The 12,317-nt window shown below is 55.1% G+C and overlaps 1 protein-coding gene across 5 annotated transcripts in view; it reads right to left on the bottom strand.

The window, feature by feature from the left end:
* The window catches only part of OSBP2 (oxysterol binding protein 2), a 106,091-nt gene that overhangs the window by 11,157 nt on the left and 82,617 nt on the right, over positions 1–12,317 (bottom strand). For 3 of the 5 annotated variants that reach the window (XR_009275461.1, XM_058816583.1, XM_058816581.1), the window contains 4 exons: positions 6,097–6,295; positions 3,510–3,630; positions 2,683–2,749; positions 1,245–1,412 (listed from right to left, as the gene is read on the bottom strand). Coding sequence is in view for 4 of the 5 variants with exons in the window: in XM_058816583.1 (XP_058672566.1) it covers positions 1,245–1,412; positions 2,683–2,749; positions 3,510–3,630; positions 6,097–6,295 (555 nt within the window). In the remaining variant the exon portion in view is untranslated. The remainder of the gene's footprint in view (positions 1–1,244; positions 1,413–2,682; positions 2,750–3,509; positions 3,631–6,096; positions 6,296–12,317) is intronic. The other 2 variants (XM_058816584.1, XM_058816582.1) reach the window with 1 other exon arrangement.

Consider the following 12,317-nt stretch of genomic DNA (forward strand, 5'->3'; position numbering starts at 1 on the left):
TGTGCCCATCACGCCCTGACCTGCTGCTGCTGCAGAACTGGATGGTGCTGGGCTGTCCATCCCAGCTGCAAATAGCACAAGGGACAGCCCATCACTCTCATCAGAGCTCTGAGCTCTCACTCAGGCTCTGTTTGAAGAGACAGAACACAACCAATGCAGCATCCCAACCCCTGGAATGTGCTCCCTGCTCTTTACCCATGAATGTGGCTCTGTGCAGCCCACGTGGGGCTGTTCCACACACACAGACCCCCCAGCAAACCCTTTCTGGCCATCACAGGGAGCCTTTGCCCCCAGGGCTGAACCAGCAGCACCCAAAACCTGCCCCCAGCACCTCCTTCAGCAAAAAGCTGCTCTCTGTAAGGAAAAAGAGGCTCTCTGAGTCCCTGGGGAGGAACCCAGCCCTGCCATGGCTGGTGCAGGTGGGGCTGAGCCCTGAGTGTCCTGTCCTGGATCACAGAGGGGAAAACATCACCAGCAGCAGGGTCCCTTCCTCATGAATCCCCAGAGATTCACAGTGTCCTGCTCCCCTAATGCCTCTGCAGCAGCTGGATATGCAGAGGACACTCAGACAATGTCCCCTCTGCCCCAGCCTGCCCAGGACACCAGGGATGTGCTGGAGAGAGCCCAGAGGAGGCACCAGAGATGCTGCAAGGGCTGGAGCCAGGCTGGGAGAGCTGGGGGTGCTCACCTGGAGAGGAGAAGGCTCCAGGGAGAGCTCAGAGCCCCTTGCAGGGCCTGAAGGGGCTCCAGGAGAGCTGGAGAGGGACTGGGGACAAGGGATGAAGGGACAGGACACAGGGAATGGCTCCCAGTGCCAGAGGGCAGGGATGGATGGGATATTGGGAATTGGGAATTGTTCCCTGGCAGGGTGGGCAGGCCCTGGCACAGGGTGCCCAGAGCAGCTGGGGCTGCCCCTGGATCCCTGGCAGTGCCCAAGGCCAGGCTGGACACTGGGGCTGGGAGCAGCCTGGGACAGTGGGAGGTGTCCCTGCCATGGCAGGGGTGGCATGGATGGGCTATTAGTTCCCTTTCCACCCAAACCATTCCACAATTCCCTGACAAGTATGCAGCAGCTGCCAGCACAAAATCCAGCCCCTGGTGACAATCTGTCCCTGCCTGGGGCTGCTGTGCCACCACAGCACCAGCAGAACCATCCTGAGCTGTAACCCAAAGCTCTGCACAGCCAAGAGCTGCCCAAACCCACCCCCTGTGCCAGCCCTGGTGCCAGGGACACTCAGACTCACGGGCATGGGGATCTTGGAGAGCTCCTTGCCAATGCAGTTCTTCATGATGCTCCAGAGGTTAAGGCTGTAGTTGGGTTTGTCAGGAATTCGAGTCCTTCTCCTCTTCCTTGGCAGGAGATCTTTGCCTGTGGACTCATTGTAGCTGCTTTGATTTGAGCTCTCAAACACCTGTGGAAGCAACAGAAGGAACTCAGGTTTAAACTGGACCCAACCAGACCCAGCAGCTCCCAGGAACAGCAACCACAGCCCAGGAGACACCTGAGGAGCATTGCTGGAAACCTGTGAAAACAACTAAATTACAAAAGGCTATCACACCACACCACATCCAAGAAAATGACCAGCTAGCGTGGCAGAGCTCAGAAAATGCAAAAGGCTTCAGTCCTTTAACTCAGAGGCTCAAATCCTCTCCCTAGCTTAACCCAAACTATTGTAATATGATCCCAATATTACCAGGTAGGTTGTGCCTGGGCTCATCTGACCCTTGCTGCTGGGCCAAAGGCTGCAACTGTGGTGTATCACCCCAGAGAAACCTTTGGCTGGCTGATGTTGCAGCTGGGCACTGAAACAAACCCAGACTTGTAGAAACTCAGTTTACCTCAGGTGGGAAGGCTTCAGGCTAGGGTGAGGAGGAAAAGGAGATGGATTCTGTCGGAGGGTTAATATCCAGAGTTTATTCCATGGTCACAGATGTCTGAATCTTGGTAACAGCTCCAACAGAATGCTGACTGCATGGTTCTGGCCCAGTTTAAGGGTCTCAGGGGACAAAGGACACCTAGACAGGCCAATGACCCCAGGCCTGGGGGCATCCTTTGAAAGTGACCAACCACACCAGGCCTTGCTGGAATGTTAAGCCTGATTGACAGAACTCACTCAGCATGGGGGCGAGGGGGAAAAGAGAGTGGTATTGCCACACCTGGGGAGGGACTGGGGAGTAAAACAGGAAATTGCAACACACTGCAACACCAAACCATCTACCATGACTAACCACCCTCTCCTAATCAACCTCATCATAGCTGTCTCCTATGCCCTCCCAGTCTTAACTGCAGCAGCCTTCCTCACCCTAGTAGAGTGCAAAATCCTAAGCTACATACAAGGCTGAAAGGGCCCAGACATTGTTGGCCCATTTGGGCTCCTACAACCTCTAGCAGATGGAGTAAAGCTATTTATCAATGAGCCCGTTCAACCGTCAACATCCTCCCCAATCTTATTCATCACAACCCCAACCCCAGCCTTACTCCTAGCAGAAATATGGGTACAACTGTCCCCCAACACCTTCCTGCTTCCCTCAGGAGAATGTTCAGGATGCTGATGCCTGCTGACATCTGTGACTCTCTGAGGAACCACCACAGATGAAGGGTCCCCTCACAGCCATCCCCTCTGCCCCAGCAGCACCACCCTGGTTCCACCCCAGCAGCACCACCCTGCCCAGCCCACTCACACTGTCCTCCAGGTTCCAGTCCTCGGGGTGGCCCTCGCTGGCCCCGCTCAGGTTGCTGCCCGAACGCCTGTGGGGAGAACAGCAGTGGGGAGCACAGGGCAGGGAGCACCCAGGGCTGTGCAGCACCCCCAGAGCACCTCCTGCACCCCCAGGGCACTGCCAGGAAGGAACTGAAGTGCCAGAGGCTGTGCACAGCTGTTAGGAGGGGATTCTAAGGATGGGATGCTCAGGAAGGGATTCTCAGCCACAGCCCTGGGGGCACAGAGGTTCTGCTTTTGTCACCAAGCCCAGAGATGTGACCATGGGTCAGACCACAGGCTCCTCCAGCACAGGTGTCCATGGAGGAGTAAGAGCAGGTGACAGCAGACAGAGGGCAGGGTTTTATGGGATATTGGGAACAAATTCTTCCCTGTGAGGATGGGCAGGCCCTGGCACAGGGTGCCCAGAGCAGCTGCGACTGCCCCATCCCTGGCAGTGCCCAAGGCCAGGCTGGAGGGGCTTGGAGTAAACTGGAATAGTGGAAAGTGCCCATGCCCATGACAGGGGGTGGAATGAGAGGAGCTTTAAGGTTGAGGGACAGAGGACTCAGCTCTCCCACAGCACTGCCTGACACTGCCCTTCCTCACCTGCTTCACTACAACTGGGGGCCACACCTCAGCCTTGCTCCAGGAATGCAGGAGCAGCCAGATGCAGGACAGACCTCTGGACAGAGGCAGGGGAAGTTCTGAAGGACATGGCCCCAGAGTGACCCCATGGGAGGAGCTGCTGAGGGAACACCAGGGCTTTTCCCAGCCCTCCCCACATTCCTGGGCAGGCAGGGGTGGTACCTGTGGTGCTTGGGGTCTGCAGTTACTGTGATAAAAGCTGGTGCATCCTCCATGGCATCGAAGTACTCCGTCTCCTCATCTTCATCACTGGCCTCTCCTTTGGCAGACTGCACACTCCCTGCTGGCACAGAGGCTTTGAGACAGAGCCTGCTGCAGGATCTGTCCTCAGAGTCACCCCCGTGTCCCCTCCTCACAGCCTGACCCCCCCTGCATCCCGCTGCACACCCCGAGGATGCTGTGCCCAAGCTGTACCCAAGGATTTCCAGCTCCTCGAGGCCAGGATGTGCCCTGCTCCCCAAGCCAGGCACACAGAGCTGTGCTCGGGAGCACCCCCAAAATGTCCCCAGGCTGCCTGAGGGTGTGGCCATGCCCAACCCCGTCTGGGTGTGGCTCCACTCCAGCACGGCCCTGTCCGCCGGGAAATCCGGTTTGGATTGAAGCAGGAAAAACAAATCCCGTGTTTGAGGTGATGCTGGAGAGGGTTCCAAGCCCTGCATTCCCAAACACTGTTCCCAAACACCGTTCCCAAACACCAAACACCATTCCGCAACACCATTCCCAAACACCAAATACCATTCCCAAACAGCAATCCCAAACACCATTCCCAAACACCAAACACCATTCCCAAACAAACACCATTCCGCAACACCATTCCCAAACACCAAACACCATTCCCAAACAGCAATCCCAAACACCATTCCCAAACACCAAAACCATTCCCAAACAGCAATCCCAAACAGCAATCCCAAACACCATTCCCAAACACCAAACACCATTCCCAAACACCATACCCAAACACCAATCCCAAACACCATTCCCAAACAAACACCATTCCCAAACAGCAATCCCAAACAGCAATCCCAAACACCAATCCCAAACACCATTCCCAAACACCATTCCCAAACACCAAACAGCAATCCCAAACAGCAATCCCAAACACCAAACACCATTCCCAAACAAACACCATTCCCAAGCACCAATCCCAAACACCACTCCCAAACACCACTCCCAAACACCGCTCTGCTCTGATCCATGGCTGCAGTGCCCAAGTCCCAGTGCAGTTTCCCTGCTCCCAGCCCATCCCGGACAATCCCATTCCCTGCCTCTCTCCCGCTCTCCAGAGGAGCTGTGTCACCATCCCAGGCGGATTTGTGGATTTGTGCCTGTCCCTGCAGCCATTTCCCCCCAGCTGCCCCTCAGGATTGTTCCAGCTGCTGGGCCCTCTGAGGACACCCAGCCCCACCATTCCCAACCCGTGTCCCCTGGTGCCACATCCACAGAGCTGTTAAATCCCCCCAGGGATGGGGACATGGCTGAACAACCCTTTCCATAAAGAAACATTCCCCAATATCCAAACTAAACCTCCCTTGAGGGGGAACAAGGGCAGTGCCTGGCACCAACATCCCCCCACCTCCAGCAGCCACTGTTCCCTCCCTCGGGTCTGTATCTCCTTTAAAAGTCAGACCCAGCACTCTGAGCAGTGTTTGTGGCTGTAACTAACGCTGCCCTGGGGGAAGGACACTTGGCAGGAATGTGCAAAGCTGCTGGATCTTATTGCAAACGAGCCCTGGCTGCTCCACTGCCACCCCACAGCCAACTCAGCAGTGCCAGGGGACCCTGAGCCTTTTCCCAGTGCCATGGCTGCCCTCCAGCACCCAGAGATGTGCCCACCAGTAAGGGTTAAAGCTCCTAAAGCAGCCTGGAATAGCATCAGTGAGCTGGGGACAGCCCTCTCTGCATCTGAATCTTGGGGACACCCAAGTCCCTGAGCAAGGACAATTAGGAGTAATTATGGTGTAATGGGAACCATTTAGAAAAATACCATGGGGACACAGGGCATTGCCTTGGGCACCCTTCCCATTGCTGGCAGCTGGCTGGGAGCAGCCAGGCAGAATGCCCTGATCCATCCCCGAGCTGACTGAACAGCCCTGCCCATCCCAGGGGTCCTGGAACAGCCCTGTCCCATCCCAGGGGTCCCCAGGCAGCTCTGTCTCATCCTGACAGTTCCTGAGTGGAACACCTCAGTTCATCCTGGGAGTCCCTGAGTGGCTCCATCCCATTCCACGGGTCCCTGAGCAGCCCTGTCCCATCCCAGGATCCCCTAACATCCCTGTCCCATCCCAGGATCCCAGAGCAAGCCTGTCCCATCCCAGGGATCCCCTAACAGCCCTGCCCCATCCTGGGGATCCCTGGGATGGGACAGGGTCCCTGAACAGCCCTGCCCCATCCTGGGGATCCCTGGGATGGGACAGGGTCCCTGAACAGCTCTGCCCCATCCTGGGGATCCCTAACAGCCCTGTCCCATCCCAGGGATCCCCTAACATCCCTGCCCCATCCCAGGATCCCCTAACAGCCCTGTCCCATCCTGGTCCCCTAACAGCCCTGTCCCATCACAGGAACCCCTAACATCCCTGTCCCATCCTGGGGGTTCCCTAACATCCCTGTCCCATCCTAGGATTCCGTAACAGCCCTGTCCCATCCCAGTGATCCCTAACAGCCCTGTGCCATCCCAGGATACCCTAACATCCCTGTCCCATCCCAGGATCCCCCAACATCCCTGTCCCTCCCAGCCCGGGCTGTGGCTCACCCTTGGCGGCGCTGGCGCTGCTGGCAGTGCCCGTGGCCAGCCCGGGTGCCCCCCGGCAGGCTCTCTCCAGGCTGTTGTGCTGCTTGGCTAGCTGCTCGATGGTCTCCTCCAGGCGGATCCGCTGCTCCCGCTCATGCTGCAGCAGCCGCTGCCATTTCCGGCTGTGGCTCTCAGCAAGGTCCAGGAAATCACGGCAGGCCTGCAGGGAAGGGACAGCTCAGCCAGGAGTGTCACAGCACACGGGCACAGCTCAGCCACGAGTGTCCCAGCACACGGGGACAGCTCAGACACGGGTGTCCCAGCACACGGGGCTGTTGAAGATTGCAATGCAAGATGCAATTACCATCTCTACAGCAGATTACCTTTGTCAAGTGGGCAGTTTGCCTTATCTCTCTCTTTGAGTGACCACATTCACACCTCCCTGGGAGGGGACATTGCTGATAACAGCTATTGAGTGTCACTGCATGGCTGATAAGAACTACAGCATCCCATTGGGAGATGTGAGCCCAGGGGGAGGAGCCAAGCATTCCTACCCAGATATAATCCAGAGGTTCTGAGACACCAGCACGGCTTCTGCCCTGGATTCCCCAGAGGAACAGCAGCTGCCTCTCCTTCCACTGGATCTTCAGAGGAAGAATACATCCTTCTCTACAGGATCCCTGCTCCAGCAGAGCCACCCCTGACACTGCAGGAGGGCTGAGCCACAATTCCAATGGCACTGCCACCAACACCCTGACCCACAGGGTGTCAGGTTGGGTTCTGACTCTGTCACTGTTGTTCTGGTGTACTGCATTGTTTATTTTATCCTTTTTTTTTCCCCTTCCCTATTAAAGAACTGTTATTTTCTGCTCCCATATTTTTGCCTGAGAGCCCCTTAATTTAAAATTTATAGCAATTCAGAGGGGTGGGGAGGGTTTACATTCTCCATTTCAGGGGAGGCTCCTGCCTTCCTTAGCAGACTCCTGGCTTTCCAAACCAAGACAGGGACAGCTCAGCCAGGGGTGTCACAGCACACAGGGACTGTGATGGTGTTCACAGGGGTCTTAGGATGATGGAAGAGATGAGGATCTGACTCCATGTTTCAGAAGGCTTGATTTATTATTTTATGATATATATTATATTAAAACTATACTAAAAGAATAGAAGAAAGGATTTCATCAGAAGGCTGGCTAAGAATAGAATAGGAAGGGATGAATAACAAAGGCTTGTGGCTCAGACTCTCTGTCTGTGCCAGCTGGGCTGTGATTGGTTATTAATTAGAAACAACCAACATGGGCCAATCAAAGATCTACTTGTTGCATTCCACAGCAGCAGATAATCAATGTTTACATTTTTTTTCTGAGGCCTCTCAGCTTCTCAGGAGGAAAAATCCTAAGAAAAGGATTTTCCACAAAAGATGTCTGTGACAGGGGACAGCTCAGCCAGGGGTGTCCCAGCACACAGGGACCCCAACATCCCCTCCTGCTCCTCTCCCAGGACAGGGCTTTTACCAACTTCCAGAGCTGTGTTCCATCCCCTTATCCACAGCTCAACTCCGGCCATCCAGAGCTGAGCCACCACCAAGGAGGCGGCTGCAACAGGGACAGCTGGCCATGGCACCCTGGCCTGCCAGAGCCTGCCCACAGCCTGTCCCTGTCCCTGTCCCCATCCCCGAGCCCACTGTGCTCCTCAGGAGCTCTCACAGCCCTCAGCCAAGCCCAGAGGTCTTGAGTGGCACCTTCATGACCAAATTCAGCAAATGAGGAGAAGATGGATGGGACAGTGGTCCCTGGAGTAACAGCCATAGACAGGAGAGGATCACAGAATCATGGAACAGTTTGGGCTGGAAAGGACCTAAAGATCATCCAGTTCCATAGAGAGGGACACCTTCCACTAGACCAGGCTGCTCCAAGCCCTGTCCAACCTGCCCTTGGACACATCCAGGGCTCCAGGGGCAGCCACAGCTCCTTTGGGCTACTCAAGTCAGGAGTCAGCCATCCCTGTGCTCCAGAGAGGCAGAGAGCAAGGACACCTAGCTGCACAGCCCAGGACACAGCACAGGGCCTGGCCCCTGCAGCACATCCACCATGGCCAGAACCTCCATTCCTTCCCCAGCAAGCCTGGGGACCCCCCCAGCCATGAGGACCCAACAGATGTGCTGGGTAGAGGGCAGGAGGGCTCAGGGAGTGCTCCAAGCCTTGCAGTACACACAGCATCCATCCTGTGCCACCAGGCAGGGGACAGCTGGGACACCACAACCCAGGCTGGCAGAACCCCTTGGCACCATCCCCCTCCCCAAAGCCCCCCAGGACTGGCACCACCAGCCCAGCTGTGCTGCACTGCCAGCAGGAGCTGTCCGGGAGCAGGGCTGGGACACGGGGACACTGCTGGCTGTCCCACACTGCCTCATCCCACACAATGGCCTCACAGCACAGCCAGGCCCTCACAGCTCTATTTTTAGGTTATTTTCTATTTTGGATGAAACCCTGAGTTCTCGTGGCCTCGCTGTTTCCTCTGCCATCAGCGCCACGTGCAGCTGAGCACGCAGGCAGGGCTGCTCCTCCCGCCCCAATCCCTACCAGATGCAACACACTGAACTTCTTCTTGTGTTTCAAAGTAGGGAAACAGGATTTTTATGGAAATTCTCCAGGAGCTGGCAGTGAGAAGGGAAATTAACTGTGTTTGTGCAACTCCCTGTCATACCAAGGGAGTCCAATGGATAAATGCTAGCTGAAAAACTCAAATCTATTCACAGACATCCAGAGAGTTTTGGATGTCTGACAGACTACAACATTCCCAGGACTTGCTTATTTTCTGTTTCCAGCTATTTGGATTCCACAGATGATTCATCCAGCTCTTGGCTTGGTTACTCAGCATTTGGGCTGCAGGTGGCACCTGAGGATTGAGGTAACTCCTGGTCAAGCAGAAGATTCAGGGCTTCAGTTTCCATGACATGCTCTGATTTTACCAGGATTTGTCCAAGAAAAGCTCCAGCTCATCAGTTCTTCACCAAACCTTTCCATTGGATAGGAGCAGGATTTGAGACTTATCCAGGGAAAGAAGTTTTTCCTTTAAGGTTTTGCTTGACATACACCTGGAACATGGAGGGATCAGACCCTACACGTGTCCCCTCTCCACCCTTTTGATGCTTTTCCCACTGAAGGCAGGGAGGGCTCAGGGTCCTGTCCCCCCAAATTCCTGGCTGTGCTTCCATCTCACATGTGTTCAAAACTGGGATCAGCTCTGGGACCCTCCTGACAGGAGAGACCTGGAGGGGCTGGAGCGTGTCCAGGGCAGGGAACGGAGCTGGGAAGGGGCTGGAGCCCCAGGAGAGGCTGAGGGAGCTGGGCAGGGGCTCAGCCTGGAGCAAAGGAGGCTCAGGGGGCCCTTGTGGCTCTGCACAGCTCCTGACAGGAGGGGACAGCCGGGGGGGTTGGGCTGTGCTCCAGGGAACAGGGACAGGAGCAGAGGGAACGGCCTCAGGCTGGGCCAGGGCAGGGGCAGGGGGGATTTTGGGGAAATTTCTTCCTGGAAAGGGGGGTCAGACACTGGCACAGCTGCCCAGGGTAGTGCTGGATCCCCATCCCTGCAGGGATTTAACAACTATGTGGATGTGGCACTTGGGGACAGGGGCAGTGGTGGCCTTGACAGTGCTGGAGAATGGTTGGTGCTCTCAGAAGCCACACCAGACCCCACATTGTCTGGGTGATGTTTTCACCTCCTCCTCTGCAAACAACTCAGCTCCTCCCCACCCCAAAATCCTTCTGGGAGCCGCCCATGGCCCAAAGCCCAGGGGGACCCTGCCCTGGCCCTTCCCAGTGACACCATCCCAGGCTGGCTCTGTGTGTCCCACGGATGCACTGGGCTAAGAGGATGAAACCAGGGCAAATAATGGGATATGGCCATGACCTTCCCACCCCAGCAAAGCTCATTATCTGCTCCAAAGGTCCAGCTCCACAGGCAGCAGGCACAGAAATGCCCAGTTTGGCACCGAGGGTGGCAAGTGCCGCCTGCTCCAGGCTCAGCGCTGAGCACTTTAAAACGAGATCACCTGTAATTATCCTAGTGCAATTAACCACGGGCTGGAACAGGGAATTAGGGGGAAAGGAGGTAATTATGGAGGAGCCACAGCGAGGCAGGGCTGGGAGCTGGGAGGAGAACTTGCTCCAGTAGCTGATGGGAATCAACATCCTAGTGAAAAACAGCAGGAAACACCTCGGAATCTCCCATCCCAAAGCTTCAAGGAGGACTCCATGCTGTATCCCAAAGGGAAACCTGCACCACTGGGCTTCATTTACAGCCATATACAAAATCCAAGTGATGGAGAATGGCTGTCAGCAGTGCAGAGCATGGGGAGGTTTGGGAAGGAGCAGGATGGTCCTCACGAGGCCACAGATCCCACCATGGGCTGTGGAGCTTCCATGGAGCAGGTCAGGACAATGCACAGTCCATGCTGCATCCCACAATGGTGTCCATGTGGATTCAGGAGCTGGGATACACACAGGGGTTATTCCCTGGTTTTGAAAGGCTCTAGGGGCCCCCTCTGCAGCCTCCTCCTCTGTAACTCAGACAATGGCTTGATCCAAACCCGGATGAAAGGATCTGGATAACCAAACAAGGATCATGTTTGCTCCTTGGGAGAGAAGTGATGCCAGGGGTGGAGAGGGGAGAATATCCTGCAAGAGGGATCTGCCAAACTCAGCCCCCACTGCTGCCACCAGCAGCCAAGCAAATTACAGTGATTAATTTGGGTTTACACCCCGTAGAGCCAGACAGTGCCAAGTTCCACAGGGATGCCCACTGAAGGGGGGAGCACCACCAAACAGGGATCAGGGGATCTTTTCTCAGTCTCTGTCAACTGAGCTCAGTCCAGAGCCAAAACTCATCCCTGTATGGAACAAGGGCTGCAGGGCACTGGGATGAGGAGCTCAGACACGAATATCCCAGCTCATCACTCATTGCCAGCATTAATCCCCTGCCTTGGTGTTCCCAAGGTACAGACAATCCCAGCCACTGAGCAGGAGCAACACCTCACAATCCAGTTTACGAAATTCTCATGGAGAGCTGGCTAAATTCAGTTCCAGCTGAACTTGCTCGGGGCTGGAAGCAAGACTCAGCCACAAACCCACAGAGGCTGCACAGGGACACAGGACAGCAGCAAGGGCTCCTTGAGGAATGCACCCAAAGGAGGGCACAGAGCCCAGGCTGAAGGATGGAAGTGCAGGAAAAGTGATTCCCCAGAGAGCTGTGGGGCTGAGGAGTCGAGGCCATGAAGGTACAACCATTCTCAAAGCTCTCCCAGGATCCACGCTCTCTTTTTAAGCAACTCAACTCTTATTATATCTAAATAAAGATGTCAGGCTTGGAGTCCAGACTGAGGAACGTTGTGCTGTTGTTCCAGGTAGGAATGCCCTCTCTCCCCAGTGAATTTCCTTACTGCACATGGGGAGAGCTGATCTCTCTGACAGAGGCACTCCTGTTGCAAGGCTTTGCAAGGGTTTTTCAGGGTGAGAGAGATAGACGAGAATCTTGATCTCATTATCAGAAGGCTGGATTTATTAATTTATGATATATAATACATTATGACTATACTAAAAGGAATAGAGAGCAAAGTTTCGAAGCTGCTAAGCTAAGAATAGAATAGGAGTGAATCAACAAAGTTCTGTGTCTAGGCAGAAAGCAAGAACAACTCTTCTGTGAGTGGTTAGTAAATCTAAACACTCACAGAAGACCAATCACAGGTGCACCTGTTGCATTCCACAGCAACAGATATCTATTGTTTACATTCTCTTTCTGGGGCTTCAGCTTCCCAGAAGAGGGAAAATCTTAAAGAGAGGATTTTCCACAAAAGATGTCTGTGACACACGCCCTGTCCTCAGAGTCCTCTGTAAGAGCAGAGAAGAGGAAAGGCCACAGGATGCTGTGCTCATCCCCACATCTTCTCACCCCATCAGGAGACCGGGTTAATCCTCCACAGCATCCAAACTGCTGCCTCCCACTTGCAGAGGGGCAGCAGGTACAGGAGCTGACAGAACACGACCTGGATTTCAAATCCTACAGTTCCAAAGGCTGTTCTGCCTCAGCATCATCACAGCACAGATGGGGCAGCCAGGCTGACAGGTCACCAGTGACCAGAGAGAAAAGCAAGCTCCATCCCTGTGCAGTCCCTGATCTCAGGGAACCCCGGCGTTCCCTGCAACCACGGGGCAGGAGGGACAGGGGTGGTTTCTCCTCCTCTCCAT

This window comes from Ammospiza caudacuta, chromosome 18 (assembly GCF_027887145.1).
Source record: "Ammospiza caudacuta isolate bAmmCau1 chromosome 18, bAmmCau1.pri, whole genome shotgun sequence".
NCBI classification, from domain to species: domain Eukaryota; kingdom Metazoa; phylum Chordata; class Aves; order Passeriformes; family Passerellidae; genus Ammospiza; species Ammospiza caudacuta.